Source organism: Taudactylus pleione, unplaced genomic scaffold (genome assembly GCF_031769625.1).
Source record: "Taudactylus pleione unplaced genomic scaffold, aTauple2 ptg000015l, whole genome shotgun sequence".
NCBI classification, from domain to species: domain Eukaryota; kingdom Metazoa; phylum Chordata; class Amphibia; order Anura; family Myobatrachidae; genus Taudactylus; species Taudactylus pleione.
This window is the reverse complement of record NW_028284417.1, coordinates 8,968,770-8,996,116: the sequence shown is the minus strand read 5'-3', so window position 1 is coordinate 8,996,116 and position 27,347 is coordinate 8,968,770. Positions and strand designations below refer to the sequence as shown.

General features: G+C 40.2%; 2 protein-coding genes across 7 annotated transcripts in view; one reads left to right on the top strand and one right to left on the bottom strand.

Moving 5' to 3' along the window:
* The window catches only part of IMPG1 (interphotoreceptor matrix proteoglycan 1), a 316,264-nt gene extending 303,864 nt beyond the window's left edge, over positions 1 to 12,400 (top strand). For all 3 annotated transcript variants that reach the window (XM_088471628.1, XM_088471631.1, XM_088471624.1), the window contains one exon: positions 10,628 to 12,400. Coding sequence is in view for 1 of the 3 variants with exons in the window: in XM_088471624.1 (XP_088327750.1) it covers positions 10,628 to 10,631 (4 nt within the window). In the remaining 2 variants the exon portion in view is untranslated. The remainder of the gene's footprint in view (positions 1 to 10,627) is intronic.
* Positions 12,401 to 14,340: 1,940 nt separating this feature from the next.
* The window catches only part of MYO6 (myosin VI), a 305,891-nt gene continuing 292,884 nt past the window's right edge, over positions 14,341 to 27,347 (bottom strand). For 2 of the 4 annotated variants that reach the window (XM_088471590.1, XM_088471603.1), the window contains 4 exons: positions 24,192 to 24,323; positions 23,339 to 23,365; positions 15,984 to 16,202; positions 14,341 to 15,768 (listed from right to left, as the gene is read on the bottom strand). In XM_088471590.1, the coding sequence (XP_088327716.1) occupies positions 15,569 to 15,768; positions 15,984 to 16,202; positions 23,339 to 23,365; positions 24,192 to 24,323 (578 nt within the window). In that variant the 3' untranslated portion in view covers positions 14,341 to 15,568. The remainder of the gene's footprint in view (positions 15,769 to 15,983; positions 16,203 to 23,338; positions 23,366 to 24,191; positions 24,324 to 27,347) is intronic. The other 2 variants (XM_088471596.1, XM_088471612.1) reach the window with 1 other exon arrangement.

The following is a 27,347-nucleotide window of genomic DNA, read 5'->3' as shown; positions in this document are numbered from 1 at the left end:
ATATACATGCGTACGCTCATAATTCGCCATGTACAGGTTCACGTACGTTGGTGCCAAATTCAAACCCATTGCAGTCCCAGCATTCTGCACATAATTTGAATCACAGTATTGAAAATGATTGCTTTCAAGAACACAATTAATCAGATCACATAAATAATCGGTGGTCCCTCGAAAGAGGCATTTAACAAAATTTGTCTTATCACCTCTATTCCCTCTTGATGTGGAATTATGGTGTACAAAGTACATTTAGGTTTCTGGATGATCATTTATTAGAAAATGCAGAAAATGTGCAGGTCTAACAGAAGAGGATGCGGAAAAGGTGTTGTTTGAAGTAGAGTAAATTGGAGATCTACCTTTAGAGACAGCACTAGACCTCTATCATAGGTTATTAATACTCAGCAAGAGGGAAGTAGATCTGGTGCTGCATGGGCAGTTTTTATCTGATTACTTCAGACAAAAAAAGATCCCTAGCGGATTCAGGGTTCACAACACCCCCACCATAGGCCATACCAATCCGGCGTTTTGCAGCCGTTGGTGTGCGGTGTTGAGTAAATGTTCATTAAACCTGATCCTTCTAGTGGTGGAGGTGGTTGGGAGTTAGCTGAAAAAAACTAGAACTGATTTGGCAAAGTTTAAAGAAAACTCACAGTCCAAATTGGTAGATGATAAATCAGAAACATGGATGGAAAAACTAAATTCAAGTATAGAGCGCTATAGTAAAGAGTTGGTAGCATTTAAAAGGAATAAATTAGAGGTGGTAATAAATTATTATAGGACACAAAGTATACCCTTGGCTTACTTGGGAAGGACCTAGGTCAAATAGGCCACGCTTGAGGACCAATAGAAGGAAAGCTCCATTTTCGGTGGATTCTTCCTATTCCTCTTCAGAGACTGAACAGAATGCTTCCTTATCCCCAGTGGGGCAGGTTCTTTTTTAGGAATAATAGAGGGCACCCCAACAGAACAAGGAGTGGGGGGAGAAAAAGGTCCATCATGAGGAGTGGGGGCAGGAAGAAGAGGGAGAAAGAGGTGCTAGTTACAAATGTTTTAAAATTATCCAGATATAAATTAACGGAACACGAACAGTCAGTGTCGTCACTAGGACTCACATTTGTACCTACTTTAAGGGGAGTGAGTTTGATTTTCCTGTTGATTTATTTAAAACTGGAAGAAAATTGCGCCTCAAAGAACATTTTAAAGATAAAATGTACCAGGTTGATGAGAAGTATAGAAAATTGACAAAACATCCCAGTATGTTTGACCCCATTTCAACTAATCATAGTATAAAGACATTCCTTAGAATGGTAGATCATGATTATAAGAGTGAATGTAGTAAACATCAGGTTCACTTTAATTTGAGTAAAGAACAATGGGAAGCAGTAAAATCTTTACAAAACAATGATGAAATTGTTATACGAACATCGGACAAGGGAGGCGCCGTGGTTGTGGATTGGGAATACTATGACTTGGACAATAGAAAACAATTGGAGGATAATAAAGTGTACACTAAATTACAAAAGAATCCAATGATGGAAATAAAGAAAGGTGGATAGATTATTGGAAGAAGGTGCGTCACATAGATGGATTCATGAGAACTTGAAAAGGATAGTTACGATGGAATATCCAAATTTTTATAGTATCCCCAAAGTCTATAAATCAGTGACGGCGCCCCCAGGATGCCCCATTGTGTCTTCATGCAACTCAGTTTTACAGCCAATAGTCCAATTTATAGATCTGCTGTTACAGCCTATGGTGATGAGGAGTGAGAGCTATATTAGGGACACACCAGATTTGTTGGAGAAGTTAAACAGCATTGGTATATTACCTGATAATGTGTTATTGGTGACCCTTGATGTGGTGTCTTTGTACACCGTAATTCCACATCAAGAGGGAATAGAGGCGATAAGACAAATTTTGTTAAATGCTTCTTTTGAGGGACCACCGATTAATTATTTATGTGATCTGATTAATTGTGTTCTTGAAAACAATAATTTTCAATACTGTTAGTCATATTAATTGCAGAATGCTGGGACAGCAATGGGTTCGAATTTGGCGCCAACGTACGCAAACTTGTACATGGTGAATTAAGAGCGTACGCATGTATATCAGATTCGGTCCCAGCATTCTGCACTATTATAGATTTATAGATGATGTTTTGATTCTATGACGGGGCACTAAAGAGTCTTTCAAATGCATGGTTCAGGAGCTAAACAATCTGACCAGCCCTATCAGGTTAAGTCCAGGGTAGACATTGAGAAGATTGAGTTCTTGGACATTTGTATTTATAAAGGTTGACAATAGATTACGCACAACCTTGTTTTGCAAAAGTACAGACCAAAACACATTATTATACGCGACCAGCCACTATCCTAGGGCGTTGAAGGAGGGGCTGCCGGTCTCGCAATTTGTTCGAGTTGTACGTAACAATTCACAAATGGATAACACAGAAGTCCAATTGGTAAAAATGGCAGAATGATTCCTTGAAAGGGGATATAAACAAAATGTCATTAACAGATGTCTCAATAGAGCGGAGACACATGTGCAGGAATGAAAATGAAGCAAAGATTGACAAAAAAGACGGTCGACTAGTAATTACCAGCCAGTTCAATACTAAAGCAACCAAGTTCGCGAAATCTGTGAGAAAACGCTGCCCGCTGATTCGCAGTTATGAGAGCCTAAAAAATCTTGATAAGACACCATTGGTGGCATTTAAACGAGGTCCAAACCTCAAACAACTGTTGATGAAGCCGATGAAAAATTTCCAACGGAACACAGGATTGACATGGTTCAAACATAAGAAAGTAGGTTGCTTCCAATGCGTGGGATGCACCACTTGTGGGAGTATGGTTGCGGGTAAAACATTTGCCCACCCACATTCAGGGAGAAAGATCCCAATGAAACACTGGCTGACATGTACAATGACATATGTGATTTACATTTTGTGTCCTTGTGGACTTTATTACTTTATGTCGGGAAAACGACCACCTCCTTCAGAGAACGGATGGCTAATCACAGGGGTTCCATACGATGGGCCATCACTGAAGATCAGAGTGATAAGCCAGTGGCAAGACATTGTATGGAATTGGGACAATAGGTGGCAACATTAAAGTCGATACTGATTGATCAAGGCCCCAAATTAGAAAGAGGAGGTGATTGGGATAAAATTTTGCTACAAAAGGAATCGCGCTGGATTTATTCTCTGGACACAATTGCCCCCAAGGGGTTGAAAGAGAACATTAATTTTAGATGTTTTATATAAATAAGTTTTTTTGGTTTATTAATTTTGTCTGGCAGCACAATATAAGTTTTTTTCTAAATTTTCAATATTATGTATGTGTAATGCAATTTTTGTATTTTTATATGTGAGGATTCATATTTCTTGTAGAAGTGGATTTGGTGTGGAGACATTTAACGTGTGATGCACATTGGCCTAACCTGTGATTTACGTGCCAGAGTACCAAGATCCAGGTACATTGGCATTAAGGTATAAAATATAATTAAAAAATTTAATTGTACTCCATATCAGGCTCTAACAGAGTGACTATACCTACTATACAGATTGATATTCTGGTTGCTAATAGCAACATATGCTGATTACCTTCAAGGCTCTACATAGAGTTTTAAACATCTATCTTTTTTCTTATGATATATTGGGAACAGTATGTGTTTAGAATTAGATTATCAATGTAATATTTAATCTCTTTCTTCAAATCAATGTGCAATGTTCATTTATGTTTTTTGAGTTGAACTGCAGTACATTTTTCCTTATGTTCAATAAAATAATATATTTATCATTTTCACAGCCTATGTTTTATATATAGTAATTAGCGCAGACACCTTATTTATATTCTTGTTCTTCTTGAGGGTGATTTGCAGGTATCCCTCTGGTGTCAGCAGCAAGTCTCTATATTAAACAACACCTGAGTGAATAGCGCACCAGCTTCTCTGTCTCTTCATAAATATAATTGGTGAATAATAGCAATCCTGTTTTCCCAGCAGAGCGTTCTGTTGTTAGTGTGTAGTTGGTAGTTAGGAGGATGGTAGTGATAAATGAATCTGATTTAGGACAACATCACTAACATGGAGGGAGTTATAGTGTTGTAGTGAAGATAAATCCTGAGTGTTTGAAAGCCTGGTTCAGTTTGTGTACAAGGATCACGTGATCGGGAGAATCAGGAAGTATGGAGCCTGTGCATAGACACAGAACGCACGCTGCAGACACAGGCTAGTGCAGCGTAGTGCATGCTGAAGGCACAGCTGGTGGGGGTTGATGAGATAGATGACGGTATAAAGGAGGCTCTGAAGGACAAGTCACAGGATGTTATTTGCTGACTGATCTTAGGATTGAAGACACAAAAAGACAAATTACTAGTGCACAACTCCAAAATTACTAATTATATATAGTACATTTTGCAACAAAATTTTTGCAATAAAAAAATATTTTTGTATAATCATGGCCAAGGTTATGGGCCTACCCACCACTTCACGGTAACCTCTTAGGGTAGGTCCCTAACATACTAAGGTTCAAATCCAGGGTGCCCAACTGAGCCACCCCAGGGCATCACTCTAATAAGAAAAGTCAAGTGTAAAATTGGATAGATAAGAGCAGCTACTGCTGCATATATAAGAATGGAGATGTGAAAATACATATATAATAAACAGACAATATAAGTGTTAATAAGTGCAAAAAAGGAAAAATGTGTTATAATGTGATGCCCTGAAGCAGCCCAACCAAAGCAATCCAGGGTACCCACACCCCAAAAATCAACCCAAAGCTGCACACAGTATATAAATTTGTAGGACTTACCTAAATTGTGCCTTTTACTACTGTGCAGTCACAACGCCAGACTACCTGCTTAATACCCATGGAGGAGGGGTGCTAGTCCAGGCTGAAGGGGTCTCATGCCTTCAGCTGTGCAAAGGAGCACACTGAATACAGTATATGGAAAAGGACCCTAGACTGCACACCCTGAATATATATAATAGGAGGTGCTACATGTTGAGACTATAATTGCAGACACAAAAAGACAAATTACAAGTGCACAACTCCAAAATTACTAATTATATATAGTACATTTTGCAATAAAATTTTTGGAATAGAGGTTTTAGCATAATCATGGCCAAGGTTATGGTCCTACCCACCACTTCACGTTAACCTCTAAAGGTAGGTCCCTAACATACTATAGTTCAAATCCAGGGTGCAGAACACCCCTTAACCAGCTAAGCTGAGCCACCCCAGGGCATCACTCTAATAAGAAAGGTGAAGTGTAAAATTGGATAGATAAGAGCAGTCAGGGCCGGATTAAGGGGGGGGGGGCGACAGGGGCGGTCGTCCCTGGGCTCCCACACACAGAGGGGCCCCCACTAGCAGCGGTGCAGCCGTTGGCTTCACCCGACGCTAGTGTCCCTGCCGCTGGTGTAGTGTAGACCGCACAGTGAGCGTGGCCACACTACACAGTGACATACACACAGCCGCCGGCGGAAGCTGTGTGTATGTTACAGCAGGCGATGAGAGTCACACAGACTCTCATTGGTGGCTGCTGCTTCAATGGAGGGAACCGGCTGGAGCTCACTTATGAGCTCCGTCTTCCGGCTCCTGCGGGGGTGATGATGGGAGTGACGTCATGACGCTGACGTCTCTCCCATACTGCAGGAGAAGAGGAGCCGGAGTGGACAGCGGCGGTCGCGTCAGGAGCGGGGTTTCAGGTAAGTTGTGTTTTTTTTTTGTGTGTGTGTGTAAGGGGCACTGCATGGGGGCAATGCATAGGACAACTACTGGCGGCACTGAATAGGAGTGGGCTACTATTGGGGGCAGTGTATAGAGGGGGGAATACTTCTGGAGGCAATGCATAAGGGTGGACTACTGGGGACACTATATAAGGGACGCTGCATGGGGGGACCACTACTGGATCTGGGGGCACTATATAAGGGGCAGTGCATAGGGGGGACCACTATTGGGTCTGGGGGCACTGTATAGGGGGACCACTACTGGGGCACTATATAAGGGGCACTGCATAGGGGGGGGACACTACTGGGTCTGGGGGCACTATATAAGGGGCACTGCATAAGGGGCATTACTACAGGGGACGGTGGTATATAGGGGCCCCCACAGACCTTAATCCGGCCCTGAGAGCAGTTACTGTTACATATATTCAGGGTGTGCATACTAGGGTCCTTTTCCATATACTGGATCTTAGGATTGATTAAGAATAAGTTGTGAGTCTTGAACGGTCCAGGAATGGACCGAGGTCGACGGACTGTAAAAGTATTATCTATGTGCCTGGTGGATGTTAAGTGAGCCATCACTATTTTTACATTGCTGGGAAAGCAAACATAACATATTGCCTAGATTGTCATGGAGGTAGTAGATAGACTGGACTGTCATTGAGGATATCCCATTAATACAGTGATTGATAAGAAAGTGGATTAGTTGAAGCATTTGAAGTGCACGGAGATGAATTACCACTAAGAGATCATGGGAATTATTTTGATGAGCTTTAAGTGAGACTATCATCGGTCTGGACATTATTTTTCTGTCAAAAGGATACAAACAACATTTTCTTGCTAATGGCTGCTTAAACAACTAAGGGCATATACTGTATATACTTGAAAAATTAAATACTGATCACATTTATGAAATGTCAGTGTTTTAAATCAATGTGGATTCAATGGGTGGACTAAAATCTCTACAAATAAATGTATATCAATACATCAATTTGACGTGTATATTTTAGAGAGTGCCCGCCAATGGATTGTTTGTGATTGGTCACCATATACTGTATATTACGGTGGATGGCAGCACCCCACAAGTTGCTCTATGATGGTGGAGTGCAAGTGCTTTTATATATATATATAAATTTATTAGTGGTGAGAGGAGTAGTCTCTCACCTGAATTGCCCACATTCCTGTGGGATCAGCTCCCTGCAAGGGAGGCTAGAGTCAAGCCTGTGCATTCTGCAGTATCAGTGGAGTTGTGGAACTCCGGGTTTTCACAGTTGCACAGGTTCAGCTGCAGCTCATCACTGAGAGTCAGAAAGGGTTTAAAACTCTCATATACACAGTGCTCTGGCCACTGATGCTGGCTAGCGGCCAGTTTAGTAGGCCAAAGTTTCCTTAATGCCATGGATTGGCTGTGCTAAAAGAGCATGGCAGATTGTGGCTGCAGGCCATTACAGCTGACTGACCATTAAGCACTGGGAGTGCTGGGATGTTAACTTTCATTTGTTTATTTATGTTATGTGCCTGTGTGTCCAGGCCTAAGCATGCTAAAGACACTGCTTTACCGACTACCTGCCTGATGTGAGTCCTCATTTCTACACCCCGTGTTACTATATATAATTTTTTTTCTCCCCAAATAGAGGGCATTTCCCAGGCAAATAAGTCAAATAGTAATTTCATTTTATCACACATATTCAAGTGTAAAGGCAGCAAAACCCAGAAGAGGCTATCTATATATTACAGTATATGCACCTATCAGCTATAACAATAAGACCACTGACAGGTAAAGTGAATAACATTCATTACCTTGTTGCAATGGCAATAGTCAAGGGGTGGGATATATTAGGCAGCAGGTGAACAGTCAGTTGATGCGTTGGAGGCAGGAAATATGGGCAAGTGTAAGAATCTGAGCGACTTTGACAAGGCCAAATTGTGATGGCTAGACGATTGGGTCAGAGCATCTCCAAAATGGCAGGTCTTGTGGAGTGCTCTCGGTGTGCAGTGGTTAGTACTTACCAAAAGTGGTCCAAAGAAGGACAACCTGTGAACCAGCAACAGGGTCATGGGCCCCCAAGACTCATTGATGCTCTTGGGGAGTGAAGGCTAGCCCATCTTGTCGATCCCACAGCAGAGCTAGTGTAGCACAAATTGATGAAAAAAATTAATGCTGGCTATAAAAGAAAGGTGTCAGAAAACATAGTGATCGCAGCTTGCTGCGTATGGGGCTGCGTAGCCAGATACCGGTCAGAGTGCCCATGCTGACCACTGGTCACCACCGAAAACAGTGATTTTTTTTTTTTATGCAGTACCTACACAAATTACTGCATACTCTTTTTTTTCTTTAGGAGACTTTGTATTTTCAGAAAATACCATAAGTGTTTTAACTCATTCTAACACTTTAGCACAGGGGTGGCCAACCTCAGTCGAGAGCTACTAACAGTTCACGTTTTCCAGACCACCTAGCTGGTGCACAGGTGTAGCCATTACTCACTAGCACATTAAAAAGATCCACAGCTGGAGCTAATTATTTAATTTGTGATTCTGTGAGGAGACCTGGAAAACATGCACTGTTGGTAGCTCTCAAGGACCAGGATTGGCTACCCCTGCTTTAGCACAAATGGGCAAAAAACACTTTATTTGAACCAAAAGCCAAATTTTTCATCTTATAAACACCACAAAAAGACTTTGTGGTTCATTTCGCTAACAGTCCACCTTTCCCAAATAGTAAAAAGCAGGATTCTATGTGTAAGTTTTGATAAAAAAAAAAATCTGCATTCAATTTAAATGTTTCCTACAGTATGTCTATGAAGAATATTGTGCCAAACAAGGGCCACCCATTATGAAAACTAGACAACCTAATTCATTAAATAAGAGATCAGGGTATTTTTAGATCCCCCCCGATCCCATCTGTGAAAAATTGTAAATCTTTTGCACGGTTTCCATTATTGTCTGGTGATCACAAAGCAATAAGTACTAAAGGGCCTCACCATTTGAAATAGGGGACCCCCATCTTTCTAAAATGGGTGCCCTTTAATTATGTGCAGCCATGTTGGGGGAGAACTTCCCCCATTTCTGGACCACATCATTTTTCTGTAGTGCCAAGTGTTAATGTCTGATGATTAGTGTGATCACCAGACATTAGCTATTATGTTGGCACACTCTTTGAAAAAGGGAACTCCACTCTTTCAAACAAGAATACCTTCATCTTTCTAGGTGGTGGGGTTGGGAAGCTAGAGGTACTTAAAGTCCCTTCCCCCACCATTCTTATTTTTTTTTTTTTTTTTCAAAAGTGACGTCAGTGCTTTCCCATTAGACCTGGCATCTGCAGGGGGTCCCACAAGTCTTTTGGACCAGAGGCGGCAAGTTAGTGCTAGACGACACACCACCCTTCCCCGGGTGGCATTAGACACAATGCTGGGTGTACTGCTAGGCACACCACCCCCGCAGTACATACCCCTAATGAAATGTGCTATGCACACCTTTAGTGCCAACTAATTAGGTTCCCTCATATTTTAAACATGTTTCTGACATATTTTAATCCTGACTCTCATGTATAGTAATACAAATTGCTTGACCGTGCTGAATCATTCTCGTTCATGCTGGATTGTTCAAGTAATATTAATGCACTACAAATGAACCACTCTTTTAAAGCTAATATTCTGCCTCATGCTAAGTTTTTTTTTCTAAATTAAATGTATAAAATGATTGCTACAGTTGTGCGAATACCAGCTAGTTAGCACCAAACATTGTTTCCAGCCCTGTCACTCCATTGACAATGCATTCTGGATTGAGATGACCCTTCTGCTGTGCAAATTCTATTTCCTTGAAAAATATGTTTTGAAATAGCAGTGTCAGTTATAACTGGAAGAGTGAAAACCAATTCTGTTGATCTGTTTGTCCTTTATAATACACCAAGGAGTTTAAGGTTGCAGACTGCTGTTTTATGTTTGAGTGGCAATTGTGTGTGCTTTTCTGCTCTAGTCCTTTACTCACTTTGTCCTCCAAAACTGCATGCTTCATCATGAGGGTAACTTTGGTCATTAACAAGCCTGTCCCTACTCTTCCCTCCTTCCCAGTAGGAGACAACTGCTGGTCGATAGGCCTCTGTGGAATAAATGCAAGCTGTTGCCTGACCCAGCACTTACCCAGCAGTAACAGGAAAATAAAACTAGGCACAGATTGCATCTGGGCTCCCAAATCCCATTCCATAGCCCTAGCAATGTCGCTGGTTGGAAATTTTAGTTCCACAGCTTCTGGAAAACTACAGGTTGCCTAAGTATGGTGCTCACCACTTTTTCAAGTTTGATTGCTCTAGATAAGAAGTTCCCAAACTTTGCCATTAAAATCCTGGTTTTAAGGAAATCCATGCTTGGAGCACAGATGACTTAACTAGAACCTCAATTTGATTTAACCATCTGGACTCAAGCATGGATATCCTTAAAACCTGGATTGTATTGGAGCAGTTTGGGAATCTCTGCTCTAGATAATGGTGTTTGAGTAACTGTACAAGTTGGAATGGCAGTACTTTTTAAATACAGAAATGCATTAATTTTAATTTTATTATAAATAATTACTATCAATTCAAAAATACCATTGCAAACGGCACTGGAAATAATGCTAATTTGCTGCATATTGTCATTTACTAGAAAAGTACTACTGGCAAAAAATGAGCCTAGCGATAAATTCTTCTTTACCATATTAGCCAAAAGCGACAAGCCAATTTCACACATTTTAAAGAAGCTTGTATGTTGAAAAGTTTTAATGAGAAATGACATAATTCATATGAATAACACATTCTTATTAACTCTTAGGGCATCTTTAAAGGGCATTCATAGTAAAAATGAATCCTGGCTACTTTGTATTTTTATTCCTAACAAACACTTTCTCTATCTCAAATTTATTCTTACAGATAAAGTTTAAGAAAGAAAGGTCTAAAGAACATTTCTATACCGCAATGAAAAGAAGTCACACAAACAGAAGACAGAGTCTCATTTCCTCTTCCAAGTGCAGAAGAATTCTTTTAGAAAGTGTTATGCCTCTGTTATTAATTAGAAGATAGAGAAGAGACATAACAACAAAATGTGGAATCCTACTTGAGTGACACGCTGAACTGGCTTTAGTATTTGCGGAAGAACCATTGCTCTTTGGAAAATGAATTAAACATATCCTTCAAGCAAGTCTGACTGGATAAATCACACTATTGTGTTTTACTGTTATGTCAGTGGAAAAGGAGCCCTTAAAAATGGCTTTATGTTTGTTAGTGGTTTATAAAAAAAAATGTGTTGTAATATTTAACCTCTGCAGTCTACTGTAAAGAAACAAGTGATATAAATAGTCTATGGGGTCAATCCAATTAGGTGCGAGTTGAGTTCTGCCAGACATTCTTACAGCGAACTTGCTCTGCGAATTTCATTTGCAATCCAATTCCCAACTCGCCTCGCTTTTACATTGGAAATTAGCGTTTCGCACCCCCTGAACAAGTGAAATGGTAGGGAAATTCTTTATTTTCAGGTAAAAATATCGGAACACAGTACAGAACCTCTGGTACACCTCTCCCAATGAATAATCATGCATTTGCATTATTTCACATTTAATTTGCTGAAAAACACTTGCTCACTGTCATTTTCCCACCATTAATAAAAAGTGCACTAATCAGACATTTGACGGAGTTTAAAAACCTCCAGTACTTTACTTATGGCCACTATCAGCCTTCTATATGGTCCTGCTATCTCAGCTGTCACTTTTTTGGGGTACAGGAAGGTTTCCCCACTGTTTCATGCTCTTCCAGGTTGCATTCGCCTCGCCACGACTACAGCGAATAGGCATTTCTAATTGGATCTCATTTCTCGGGGTGCGCATTCATGTGATGTATGCGAGTTTCATGAAACAAACTCACATTCGCAAACTCGCACCAAATTGGGTTGAGCCCTGTATCTAATATGTTTGAGCTACTGCTAAATGTGACAACCACAGACATGAGAACTGTTTTGTTAATTCTGTAAGATGTATAGGCAGTAAAGTACTTAAGATTTAATTAGTTATAAGTTGTGTAAACTGTATTACAATTTAACTATGTAACTTTATATAATTGAGATAGAGAGCAGCAGCTGACTTGCTACTTCTTAAATTTAAATAAAAGTATTCTAACCCCAATTGTATTAGAAAATGCCTAACATTTAAAAGAGCTTACATAATGACAATATTGCTTAGGTAAAACAAAATATGTTGCAGAGCCGTTATCTGGAACAGAGGGTTTTAATGAACAAAGCTGAGATTTTATTTGACTCACCACATTATCACTTTTAAATTATTTTTCAGACATAACATCCATAAGTAATATCACACCTTTGCATGGACTCTGTTTATTTTCCTTAACACCACAGTACATTTATAAATGACATTTTCAGGTAAAACAACCAAAAATATACAATGGAGATGAAGTTTTGAAAGAAGTGGATCCCAGAGACATGATTATTTAGCTGTGACAGGAAAAAATAACCTACACAAATTATTTCAATGTGAGGAAGTTAAGGTTACTGCAATACACAATGGGAATACAGGTTATTGAAAAGTGTCTGGTTCACAAACTGATTTAGTATGTTTTCTTAAGTTACTGAAGAAACACAAACTGTTTTGGGAGTGAACAGTAATGTCTCAACTGTGTGATAAACAGAATATATCATCTTTATCAGTCAGCTATTTTATTTTGTAAACATATTTGAAAAAGTTGCTGCTGTAACTGTTACTATGTGAAAAAGAGAGTAAAGTGGACGTTAAAGTTCATCTGGTGCTTTCACACATTGGGGGCAGCCAAATTTATTAATATTTAGGGGCGGATTCCATTACTTGCAGTGTTTACCATGCGGGTAAAGCTCTAGGTTTTATTTTTTCTGCACTTTAAGTGGAGGAATCTATGGTTTACCCCATGAGCTAAGTCCCAGAGGGTGTACTTAACGTGGACTTTTCCTCACAGCTCCTGAGGCCCCCTGGGACTTAACATACAGGGATGAGGGACCTAATTGAATAGGTCCGGACTGACAATTAGCCACAGCTAATTGAATCTGCCCCTTATAGGGAAGCAATCGGTTTACCTAAAATACCTTAAAATAACAGCACTAAACCAATCTTACTCACAATGTAGAATGACAACAGAAAATACCCATCAAACAATTCAATGGGATGACCCACGTGATTTTTTTTTTACCTCTGGTGGCAGCTTCAATTTCCTGTCACCATCACCATGGAACAAACCATGATGCCCAATGCATCTAAGACTTTAGGTGGAAGGTCACTTCCAGCTTTCAACAATGGGTTGACTTCCTCACTACCTTGTCAAGAGACTTATGGCCTGATTCAGAGATGCATGCAATGCCCGTTGCTGCTGCAATCCAGTTCATGACTCAGCTACTGTCTTGTGCACAGACGCCCACTGCCGGCATTTCACATCTGCTGCATATGTACAAAAGTGAAAAAAATGGCTTGCACATTGAACCTATGAGCAAGCCTATGCTGTCTCAGAATGAGCGTCTCACCTAAGACGCCAGGGTCTCTCCAGCTGTAGGGTTCATTCTAGCACCCTGCACCTGTTAATAGTTCCTCTTTGCAGCCTGGGGTGTCACTCTCTGCTTTGGTCCTTCTAACACACAAACTGCTGTATCTGAGCAGATTGCTGCATCAGCTGAGTTTGCTAGAAGCACCAGAGCAGAGAGCGACACCCCAAGCAGGAAGGAGGAACTACACGGGTTGTGACAAGGTGCAGGGTGCTACAATGAAAACTGCACATCCAGAAACGGTCTGAACAGACCTGTTTTTTTTTAGCCATCCCCATCTTAGAAACGCTGACTACCTGTCACTTAGTGAATAAATTCCCTCTGTGACCTCCATCGCTAAATAATCATCGCACATGCGCAGTCTGTCTTTGGCGCGTGCACAGCTGCCAAAAATTGCTCCACTGTGCCTGACATTGACACTGCGTGCATCTTTGTAACTGGCCCTTAATTTGCTTCTTTAAGATAATCATACAAATCATAGTCAATGTTTATTATATGTTTCCCCCATTAACCAAGTCTGGTGAGAGCCATCCCTCAATTCTTCTTCTGTATGCTCTTTCTGGATGTCTGACGACCCTGCGAGGAGCATCCCAACCATTTCGGTGCCAAACCAATATGTATGTATATATGTATGGTTTTTGCTTTATATAGGAGTGCGTTGATATTTTATTGTACATTTGGTTAGAAGAGTTTGTTTTCTTACACATCTGGTTAAATAGTGGGACCATTCTTCATTAGATTTTCTGTGCATTCATAACCATACAGCCTAGCAATTCTTTAGGGACTAGTGTGTCAAACCCAACAGTCAGGCTTTATGAATATTAGTCATAAGCAACATCAGGTTCCAAGCAAACAGACTCTCTCATGAATACTGGGTTCAGCTCATAAAATGGCTGTCTGTGATGTGTAAAGGTGAATGTGCCCTTTTTCTGCTGTAGCAAAGAACAGTTGCTAAACGGTCACCAATTTACATGGTAAAAAGCACTGAACAAAACATGCCCACAAAAAAAGTACATGTGCCTCTACATGTGTAGTTCTAGTGTAAGTGCCTTTAAAGAGAGGACTATAAACCTTATGAAACAACAATCTCATTTATTTGACCAGGTTATGAGAACATTTTCTGAGATAGTGGATAACACAGGCTTACAAGGCATGGTGCATATGCATGACAAGAGTCAACTTTCACTGACCAATTTCAAATAACAGCCATAAAGTTTTATTTTTTTATTAACAGAGAAGACATCAAAATAATGATCTAAATAAACTATTATAAATAAGAATAGTCATCTCATGTTCACATGAAGCAGACATCCAGAAAAAGATATTTAAAAAAAAGGGTCCAGAAATAGAATGTTTAGAGGCTGCCAATGAATGTCAGTTTAATGGCCAGACAAAGCAGTAACAGTACACATTATAAATGGATAATCTGCTTCTACATATGTTAATATACCATACTGTAAATGTGTCAAAAGATGATCTGCAAAATATTTGGTGATCAAACTAAACCCAGATCTCAGTGCAGTAAAACATACACACATGCGGTTACACAAGCATATGTCTATAGACCTTGAGCAGATATCAAATCTGAACAAAGGAATATTCTCCTTAAATTACAATTTTAGCAACAAAAATAAAACCTCCATAAATCACTAGGTTGCTTGTTTTAAATATCTAAAATCTGATGCTGTTAATCTACTTTAAAATGTGAGATAAAAATTGTAGCACAGACTGTGAACTTCTGACCAAGGATTTTTTTTTGTCAAGGGAAAAAGGTGTATGATGCTACAGCGTCTAGCATAATAGCACTCCATGGACTAGGATTATGTATATAAGGTGGAACATGGGCACTGTCTCTTCCTTGATTAAGTAAACTTTTATTTCAGTGTTTCTCCAGCATTAAACTAAGAGATGCCATAGTATTTGCCCTAAACAAGAGCAGGTTGCACCATGCTCTTGGCTTTCTCTGCTAGGAAAATAGTGCCCCTATTGTCTTCATGTTTGAGTAGACAAAACAATTTATCTAAGGTAAGGCCTCACAAATCCAGATGCATGATAAATAAAATCCAAAAACATAACTACAAAAGAGCCTGCTAGGGCCATATCACTAATGAGCTATCAAATGAAAACATCAAAAATATTAATTAATAAATCCCCGCAATTAATAAAACCTGTTCACTTTATATTAAAACTTCTCTATTACTCGATTATGGAATGTTTAGATCCTGTCTGGCAGAGGTCTGTTTCCCTTTACATCAACCATATCTACTATTTCTTAGTGCAACTATTCAATCACCGTACCGCTACTTAAGCAGGTTCTGTAGCATTGCAGTAGCGTATGTTGGTCGGGCTTGTCTGCTTTCAATAGCATTACTCAAGTATTGAATGCCACCGCAACGTTCCCAAATCTCTTCAAACTGTCTAGGCAGAATTTCTGCGCCTCTTTTTCTTGTTAAGCCGGTTTCTTCAAGGTTCAGCTCACACATCTCCATGTCATCTTTGCCTGAAATTGTTCAAACAGTGTGCAATAAATATTTTAGCAACCATAAAGCAAACTGCACATTCCATGAGCATGAAAAGATGAATGTAGAACTTTCCACTGAATTAAAAGACCAGATCAAAAGGAAAAAAAATATTTACAGCCAAACTCCTACTGTACCTCATCTATCTCATCAATGATGGGATGGGATGGGGATAAGCAACTAATACAATACATACCAGCTACCAGCAATATGGGTGGCTTGTCTGGATGAAGTTCCATTTGACGAGCAATCCATGGACCATCAAAATGTGCATACCACCATCCCTTCTTCTTGTTCTGAGGCTCCTTGTACTGGTCAGCAGGACGGATAAATGGAATGCGGAAGTAACGCTGCTGCCGATTGACTTCAATCTCCTGTTGCCTTGCAGGCAGTTGCACCACTGGGTTCTGTTGGGCTTCAGACAGAGAAATGTTACTTTGAGTAGTTATCAAGATCCTAAAAGGTTGTTACACTTTTTGGTTCTCTGTAAATTCCTCCTTGTCATCACGGCCCACAAAATGTTGTATGTCCTTTTTATTCCATACAGAGTAAGTGCTACAAAGTACTGGAATCATTTCTATATAATTGTGCGCAAGTAATTTGAATTGGGAACTGTTATTGTATTACACATTCCAAGCGCTAGGATAAGAGACCTACAGCATGATGCTTTTTGCCCTTTCATACATATTACTTTCTAAAGCAGAGTAGGTCATATTATAGAGCATGCAATACGGTACTTTTATTACGCTATAATCCTTTCAAATCTGAATTTCAAAAATGGTGTGCTATTCCGATGCTTGAAATTACATTACATGGCTCAGTACTTTCCCTTCATATTGGCTGGAATAATATGAAGCTCAATTAGACCTTTAAGAATTTGTGAAATAGGTTTCTGTTTCTGCAGGAGAAAAGTTGAACTATTCATGTATCATTTAAGAAAAAAAAAAGGTGTCTGTATAAGCCTGAAGGCTTTGTCTTGTGTGGATATCCTGCACAATTATACACAGATTAAACTTTTAAAATAGTTTAGTTTATGAGATTTTTATTATAATGTTAAAATAAAAAATAGACCTGCAAGACACTTTCAAGAGATCCACAATGGCAAAAAGACAAGAAGTACAAACCAAACCATGGAGGGGTGGTGACCAAAGCATTACAGGTTCATATAAAATGTCTTGCATTCCAGATCAAATGCTTTACGCTTTTAGTATCCATGGTAATACATTTGTATTAGAATAATATTGCACTCTATTGTCAGATATTGTACATGATGAAACATACCACAGACCATGAGAGTACACTAGAATTGGCTGGCCAGCCATACAGTATCTCATAAACATGGAGTGATGTTTTTACTTGAAAAATTAATAAATTCTCCTTTATATGCTACAGAAATTTTTAAAAATAATATTTAAAAGCATGGAGGTGATTCCACAGCATCTGTAATGAACGGTTTTTAGTAGCATGCGCTTTTGTTTACAGAGCCGGAATAGGATTACTTGGAAAAAGACAATTGTACTGTGAAATGTAATAATAATATACAGATGTGTCCTCGCACATCAATGCTGCAGTCGCACCAAACAGCCCCTCTTGGTGTGTCAGATCCCGTGCGACTGTGCTAGTGTTGAAGCATTTTTTTTTTTTTGCTAAAAATGCTTCACGGTCGCAATACGATGCAACTATGATGCACCAGCAACTACACTGATTAATTTGCTACGTGACACTTGTATATCTGCATGAGACTGAGTCTCTGAATCTGTATACAAAGTGCTACAATGCAGTGGCTGTGTTTTTTTCATGCCAAGTTCCATTGTGTTTCCTATATGGACTCAGATACTCACAGATATACAAGTGTCGCATATCAAATTAATCAGTGCAGTCACCTAGTGCGTCCTAGTTGCATCGCGAGTAAGATGCATTTTTGGAAACAATTAGTTGCAAGGGACCTGGCGTCTCACGTCATTTTCGCCTGTTTCAATTAGCCCCATATTCAATTTCAAAGACTTTTTCGCCGGTGCGAAAAGTCTTTGTTAAAAAATGGGGATAACTTTTCTCCATCTAATACATGACGAAAAAAAGTGCAGAATTGGGGTTTAGGGGTGCAGGCCTAAAAAAAATAGCCTGCAGGCCTGGGAGGATCCCCTAAAAGTAATCGGTGTAAAAAAAAAAAAAAAAAAGTAAAAAAATCTTCAGGACACCCCAAAAAATTCACTTTAATTTCGGGGGCGAAAAAAAATTATTGGGGAACAAAGTTTTAAACTAGCTAAATTGATTCACGGGGGGTCCCCAAGTATGTGGCAGGTGTTTTCTAGAGTGCGGCTGGTCGCGCCAGGTGTATTTTTGAAGAATTTAAAAAAATTATTTTAGGGACTTAAAAATATGCTTGCATCCATTTTCATGTACCCCAAATTTGATGGCCATAGTTATTTAAAATAAATAAAAAAAAAGATAAGTGCTCTTCTTCACAGGCGCATTTATGCACCTGCCGCGGCTATTTAAAATCCTGACTTACCTTCCGCAGGCCAAAACGGGGGTACCCATAGTGATCCCCCATGTCAGGACATCTTTAGGGGGGTCCCTGGATGATTTCCCAAAATTCCCTGGACTGTTCCATACTTACCTTACCGCCGGGTCCCGTTTTCGCCGGATCCTGGTTGAATACTGGGATAAAGTTGGCACGCGCCCGATACTTTATCCCAGAAAAAACGGCGATGGCGAAAAGTCCGACCTCTGAGTTTTCGCCTCAAATTGAATATGGCCCTAGATGTGCGAGTGCCCAGTTTCTAAAAGGGCACGTAGCATTACTGCTGGCAAAAACTCCAGGTAGTGCTTATTACTGCATCACCATCTACAGCAAAACAGGCGATAAGTGTTACATTTTGTTCAATTCAAAATATTTTTATTGTGTTACAGTTTAAAAGACTTCAAAAGCATAGAGCCTGATCTTAAGTCACTTGCAACTTAGAATATGGCTGCATCTAGCGATTCCCCGCATACTGTGCAAGTGTCACAGGCTGCATAGGCATTTCTGCGAATGAATGCACAATTCAGAGTCACATCCAAATGGTTTCTATCCGGCCGCTAAATGGGCAGCAACAATGCGAATGCACGCAAGAGAACAGTGTTGTAGGTGCATCTGAGCGTATAGCCAGAGTTGCTCACCTTTCTGAGTCATACGTATGTATACTGGATGCCAAATTCAGACTGTTCTGCACATAGCATTGGGTAGATGTAATTGCCTATGATAATAATGAAAGCTGCTCTCCCAGGCGAACGGATGAAGATCGCATAGATGTGTATGCATTAGGACAAGCATACAGTTGCATTAGCATTCCATTAATGCTCTCAGCGGGCATCCGGAAATGCCTTCACATTATATACGACGTAGAATCAGGCCCATTATATATAATATTAGTAGTACAGTAAATTATATATAATGTTTGAATGGATGAGTGTGGCTTTTTATAACAAATGGAACGAAGAGGTCAAATCCAAGCACAAAGACTGAGAATGGCCTGTCAGAGCTTCTGTGCCTGGCTGGTGTATTTTATTCATAAGGGCGGGAGATGAGAAAAATCAAACATAACATTGCAGTCAAAGAACAATAAATATGGCTCCACAGTATTTTACCAGAGTTATCTAATGTACTGTATATTAACTTATAGGGGTATATTTATCAAACATCGGATTTTAATTGTAAATTCTTATCACCACTATTCATGGCAATAAGAAATGATTTACCGTCCGAATGTATAAAACAATATACATGCAGGGTCAGGGGCTGTGAAAGGAGCCCGTCCCTGCTATGTGTTAGTAGTGAGGTGCTGGGGCCAAACTACAGAAAGCTTTGCATTCCAAAGCTTGGGAAATCTGACAGCTTTGCCGGACCAATAAAAACCTATGAAGGCTGTGGCTGCTGTTGGATATGAAGGGACCGCCACAGATATTGGAGGTCTTTCCTTCATTCATACGGGTGATACTTAATATTTGTGGGTAAACCATAAAAACGGGTGTCTTTTGGGGATATGCCGCATATATTACTTGATAAATACTGTAGGCACCAGAGTGAATAGTCAAAAATTGTATCCACGGTTTCTGTTGTATGACAGGGCTATATTAGCACACGGGGCCTGATTCAGAGATGGACGGAATTGCAGAGCCGCACACAAGCAGCTTTGTAATTCCGTAAATCTTAATGCAAATAATGTCAGACACCTCCTTGCTGCATTTGCGAACACTATCGTATCCATTGCCACCGAAGGTTGCTCCTTTGGTCAGGCTGCGGGAGTTGAAACTTCTCACAGCCTGACTGGGTGCTGGTCACTTCAGAGGCCAGGAATCTGCGTCTGACAATGCAGACCCTGGCCTCGTCCCTTCCGCTGACCATTCATGCCCCTGCTCCACCCCCTAAATGCTACAGCATGTCAATCATGCTGCAGCTTGGGGGGGTCTGCGAGCGTAATCGCAGGACCCGTTCTGCACATGCGCAGAACGGGCCCTTCGCAGACACAGATCCGGAAACATCCTCGGATGAACGTACATCTCTGAATCAGGCCTATAGTCAGACTGAACAATTTGCCAAGATTTTAGCTGGAGCCCCTTAATTTGCCACCAGTTGCTTTTGCGAGAAGTCACAAGGTCTGCTGGTGGATCATCTTTCTGTCTCCTCACTGGCACTGACAAGGTGGAGACAAGCATAGATGAGCACTCCCAACGGTGCCGCTACAATCAATGAGTTTTTCTGCATTGTGAAAATGCCAAAATTACGCAAACTACAGCACCCTTACTGAGAGTTCACATCTGTTGGTGGCTCTTCCTGTCAATGTGTACTGGACAATGTGGGAGCTCTCTGCCTCATCTGCTGATCTCCCCCTTGGAGCAATGGCGCTCTAGAAAGTCACCTATATGGCATATGCCATATGCAGTCGGCTCTGTATTACTATTGCCTTGGAATGCCATTAAAAAAGTACTTAGATCATGAACACAAGAAATCCTTTAACCAACATATAAAAAAAAGAGTCAACAGTTTACCATCATTAACTTAACCAAATGTAGTTGCAGTGAGTCCATATCAACATAACTGAAAAGAGCTAAAAGCAACTATTAGGGCAATTCTATTGGCATAGACGGATTCCAAACTGTTGATTGATTTAGACTTTTGTTATGGTTAACAAGTTATATAGGTTTGACCATGGTAATCCTGTCTTTTGGGTAAAGGTATACTACCATACATTTTGTAAGCAAACCGGCGATGCTGTGGCATAGGCACTGGAATCTATATTCACAAAAACATTGGATTGAAGATAGCATTGCCAACTTTGTATTACTGTATAAAATATTTGAATGCCATGTTTACATATTACAAATTATAATGTAAAGTTGATTTCTAGCCACATCATCAATTAATCTCCGTCACAAAATGCATCAGGGTCAAATTCAATGTTGTATGCAAGCAAATAAATAAATTGCTGGACCTTTATATTGTGTTTGTGATCCACTCAGTGTATACTTCCCATTGTTCATCATCTGCACATATATTGATAATAAAAAATAATGTTGCCACTCTTTTAATAAATACAGTTCTCCCGAGTCATTATCTTTTGTTTTGGGATCCAGAGAGTTTCACTTTTGAAGCTAGTATCCTCATCCTGCATACATTATGTAGGGTGATAATCTGAGTCACACTGTGTACACATCTGTCATTTTCCATCTCACAAAGTTCACTTGCAAATGACAACTTCCCACTTAAATCTGCAAGATTTATTTTTACAGTTATGGAGAAAAACTCTGAAAAGGTGAACTGTGCTTGGTATAAAAGCTGTGTGCCATGATTTCAGTTTGTCTGCAAGTCAGAGCTTCCCCCTTGCGAAAGTGTAACTTACAACACTGTTACTACATCATGGTAACAAATCGCCCTGATTTAGAGGACAGCCTTAAGCTGGATACATCGTTGTCAATATATCGTTAGTTTGAACGACTAATGATATTTCTTGAGTGCATCAGCGGGTGTGTACAGCTTATATGTCTGAACAACGTGACAGTCAGCATGTATGTCTGGACTCTGGGAAGTTTGGAAATATAGCTATAGTGAGTCAGTGCTTTTGGTAAAGGTGACAGAGGCCATCTAGACCCCTATTAAGTGCTAGGCATGTCCCTCAGAAATGAGGCATACCCAGAACCATAGCATGTCCTTGTCCTCCTTTTTGACAGTAGCACACTAAATTTACCCTGTTTACTTCTGGGACAATGTTTTGAGGCATGTGGTCATTTAGTCTATACGTTCTAGAAAATAAAATATTTATAAAGCAACCATAACCAGCAAGCAAAATATGATGCAAATCCATTTCCACTTGTGTGCTGAAAGTGTGGTACCCAGAAGATCTTTTTGCTGTTTTAGAAGGATTTGTTAGGAGATATTCATCAGTGATCATTATCTGAGAAAACATCGTGCATGCTTAGGTCTCATAACTGTCATATAATATCTGCCGTTTATTCAGTTAGGGAAAAAAAATATTGTGTCCAGGACCAATGTAAATGCTACTGCCGGCTTACTGTATGGCAGATTGGGAGGACTTTCAATGCTTGCATAAGGTCCAAATATAAACAAACATTTTTAAAAATAAATTGTAAAAAAATATATTTTGAATACTGAGAACAAAATGCAAATGTAATCAGCATGAATGGTATAAAAAAACAAAACAGAACCCTTGTCTACTCATGTGTCAGATACAATAGCAGCAATGTTTTCTAAGCATGACACAAAGTGGATGATGTTATTTTAACATATCCCAGTATACCAACCAAGACTGTTAGAGCTTTGTATTACACCACCTTATTATTGCCTTTCACTCAGTAAAGCACTTTGCTACAGTTATGTCTCTCAATTTTCAACCTTTTCTATTAATATATTAAAGTGGGTCTGGATGTGATCATTTTGCTGCAAAGTAATGACGGAACTATCCATACTCTGGACTGAGGCCTTTATCGGCAGCCATCTTGTGTTTCTACTGTAACCAATTCGTACTTAATAATCAAATATGCACAGACTATAAAACCCTGCAATTACAGTTTTCATTTATTAGTATGAACACTGCTCCAATCAAACCCAATGGATAAACATCTTTTTAAAAACAATCACAAATTAGGTTAATATATTAAAAATAAACTTGCTATGGAAGTAGTATTTTGTTTTGCATCAATCAAATACAACTAAATCTATATCCTACAAACCTCTGCCACTGTGGGAGGAGTTTATGAAAAGTGACACAATCAAGGACAAAAAGCTCTAATGGCAAAGCATAGCATGTCACGTTTAACATTCAATGTCTCTGTGTTTAAATCCACTCATTACTGCGTACAGAGATTCTCTGTTACATAGGAGACAACATTCCTATTTCTCAGCTACCTAACTAGTGCACTTGTTTGGAAGAAAAATTGATCATAAAAGTTTGACTTTGTTTCCATAACTGTAGCAAAGAACATGTTTGTTAGTAGCATAAAGCACCTTTCCCTCTTCCTTCAGGTTAGTCTGTTTACCATCTCCACACTTACTTGAGTTGTTCATAAAAGGAGCAAAGTCTGTAAAAAGATATCAATCAAATGCATTTGAAAACATGCAATATTAAAAGTCATCATTTAAAGGGATAATAACTAAAAAGTTGTACTATCTGATCACTTATTAAAATTCAAACATAATATGTTCTAATTATAAACATATTCAATAATAAAAATGTAATATTTGATACGGTTAAAAAATTGTGGATGGTTTATTTGGTCTTTACAGAAAACTAACATGTCAGGGACAGATACCTTACCTTTGCTATTTCTAGACCAAATTCAGCCCATGTAACGTCTGTTGGAAAGCACCTGGACCACCAGTGCAGACAGCAGAACTGATCCCCATGCTAATAAGCACGTGCAGGTCAGCAAAACAGAACATAGGCCAAAACTGCTTACCAAAGTGTATGTTAGCATTGACGTGCAAGTGATTCAATTCTGGCCTATTGGCCATCATGTCTGTAGTATTATTTATAGCTGTCTGTACAAAATTAAAGGATTTCAATAAGGATTCATTTCTTCATTATGCCTTAAACAGCAGTTACTATTGATATTTGTATGAGGGGCACATACCATATGAAGCACTGGCTAACAGAAATTAGAACAGTATTATCCTCAAGGATTAAGTACTTTGTATAGAAATTGATTTTGGCTCTTCACTTGTAGAACAACACAACGATTAGCAAAAGGCTGACTCAGAGTGAGATTCCAAGACCTTACACATATAAATAGAATATATACAGTAACGTCAGTATGATGGTCATTTATCCAGTAACCTGATGGCTTTTGTTTTGTACAGAACAATTACTAAACACTTTCCCATCGGAATAGGTTGCATAGGGCTTACCGTAGTCCAGAACTGACTTCGGGGCACGCTGCTCAGACTCTGTATTGCGCTTCTTATTCTTGGATTTCCAGGCATGATACACTTTAAGCCGTCTGTGGAACTCCTCTCTGCAGGCTGCCAGCAACTCGATGTCTGTGCACGAGATTTAAGACACATTTTGGTCAGTGCTATTACGGAACAAAAAGAATCTCCAAGTAATGTCAACTTTCCTTATTCCAGACACTTATTGATGCGATTTTCATTTTATTCTTGAAAAATAACTATATCATCCTGGTAAGGTATTTTATGTGACATATTCATAAACATGAGATCAGGTCACATTTTTTGATCAATTACATACACAAACACTACATAAAGCCCATATAGCTTGTTTCGACAATGATTTTCCATATAAGAATTAGCCAATATTTACTTATTTTAGAAGGTGATGTAGTTATGATCGAGGTGGTTGGGATGCCGGTGCCAGGATCCCGACGGTAAGTGTTGGGGTTAGGTGGAGAGTTAGGCTGTAAGGGCGAGGGCTAAGTTTAGGCTGGAGGGGGAGCGGTTAGGTTTAGGCGGCGGGGAGGGTGGGTTAGGTTAAGGGGTAGGGTTAGCCTAATTACCGATAGAGGTCGGCATTGTAACCCAGTTGGGATGCCGGCGTCAAGATTCTAAGCGCCGGCTTCCCATACCCAACCCTTTAGATGTGTACCAAATCTAAAATAGGATATTCCCAACTGTACCTATTTCAACAAAGCAGTCCAATGGCTTTGTTCTGCCTTCCCTATGGGGACTGCATTGTCCCAATTAGCCAGAAGCACTGTTAATGCTCCCGCAGACAGGGAAGTATGGGGTAGGATATACATCTAGGTTCCTCATGGTAAGGCCAGTTCAAATTCAATTGACATTAAAATTATATTGCAAGTGAAAAGAAGAAAAGATCACAATTAGAAAAGTAATAGTGATATAGATTGGATAAAAATAATATATATACCTGAGTTTATAATATATCATTTGAGAGAGAAGATCCCAGTGCAGAAGATTAACAATCCTTACTGCACATAAAATCCTATATATTAGCCCAATTATTGTGTACAATTGTTTGCATATAATTGTGCAATTATTTATTGTACAATTATATGCATTTCAGAACAAATGCTTATAAAAAGTAATTTTGTCATTAATAAAGTTCAGTAACTTTGGAGCTAGGGTCATTATAGGGTGGTAAGACCATGCAATACAGTACTTGTATCATCAGAAGTCACATGCACAGAAATTGCTTTTGTATACATATTGCAGATGCTACAACAAAATTTAATCTCAAGACCCGAAATAGAAAGATCTTATAATTCCCTGGTGGATTCATGGGCTAGACTCTGCAGCTGGACATTTTACTTTATAAAAACTGCAAACCCCAAGTTATTATATTTCTCTAGTAATTCCATGTATGAAAGCTAGTTCTGGAGAACAAAAAGGCAGTAAATAAAGTTACAATCACTGTTCCAGCTACTAGCAGATTTCCTGGCAATGTACTGCCTTTTCTATCTCAGGCATCACGTCTTGCCAATCTATAAGAAACTCCACCGTCTTCTCTGTAGAGGTGAGATGTAGTTCATATCACAATACAACAGTACAACCAGACAACAGAACCTTTTAATGGGGGAGCAAAAGGTGATGTGTCACATAGCATTTTTCTTTTTAAGCACACGTAAAGGAAAAGAGAAAATGCATTTGTAATACAATAAATGTTATACCAACACTACAGGAAGATTTCACAGTTACATACCAAATCAGAGACGCACTTGGTGGGGAGGGATGGGGCAGAGGCAGACTTGGAAAGGGATGGGGCAGAGGCAGACTTGGAAAGGGATGGGGCAGAGGCAGACTTGGAAAGGGATGGGGCAGAGGCAGACTTGGAAAGGGATGGGGCAGAGGCAGACTTGGAAAGGGATGGGGCAGAGGCAGACTTGGAAAGGGATGGGGCAGAGGCACACTTGGAAAGGGATGAGGCAGAGGCACACTTGGAAAGGGATGGGGCAGAGGCACACTTGGAAAGGGATGGGGCAGAGGCACACTTGGAAAGGGATGGGGCAGAGGCACACTTGGAAAGGGATGGGGCAGAGGCACACTTGGAAAGGGATGGGGCAGAGGCACACTTGGAAAGGGATGGGGCAGAGGCACACTTGGAAAGGGATGGGGCAGAGGCACACTTGGAAAGGGATGGGGCAGAGGCACACTTGGAAAGGGATGGGGCAGAGGCACACTTGGAAAGGGATGGGGCAGAGGCACACTTGGAAAGGGATGGGGCAGAGGCACACTTGGGAACGGATGGGGCAGAGGCACACTTGGGAACGGATGGGGCAGAGGCACACTTGGGAACGGATGGGGCAGAGGCACACTTGGGAACGGATGGGGCAGAGGCACACTTGGGAACGGATGGGGCAGAGGCACACTTGGGAACGGATGGGGCAGAGGCACACTTGGGAACGGATGGGGAAGAGGCACACTTGGGAACGGATGGGGCAGAGGCACACTTGGGAACGGATGGGGCAGAGGCACACTTGGGAACGGATGGGGCAGAGGCACACTTGGGAAGGGATGGGGCAGAGGCACACTTGGGAAGGGATGGGGCAGAGGCACACTTGGAAGGGATGGGGCAGAGGCACACTTGGGAAGGGATGGGGCAGAGGTATATTTGGGTGGAGAACAGTGTAGGAATTACAACGGTTTCTATATGTGCCTCCCACTTTGTAAGGGGCCAGTTTTGCATTTTTGCAGCTACAACAGCTTCCACTCTTCTTGGAAGGATTTCCACAGATATTGGAGTGTTTCTTTGGGAATTTGTGCCCATTCATTCTGTAGAGCATTTTATGAGGTCAGCACTGATGTTGGACGAGAAGGCCTGGTTCGCAATCTCCGTTCCAGTTCATCCCAATGGGGTTAAGGTCAGGGCTCTGTGCGGGCCAGTCAGGTTCTTCTACACTGAACTCATTAAACCATGTCTTTATAGTCCTTGCTTTGTGCACTGGGGCAGTCATGCTAGAATAGAAAAGGGCCTTTCCAAAACTTTTGCCACAAATTTGGAAGCATAGCATTGTCCAAAATGTCTTGGTATGCTGAAGCATTAAGATTGCCCTTCACTGGAGATAAGGGGCCTAGCCCAAACCCTCAAAA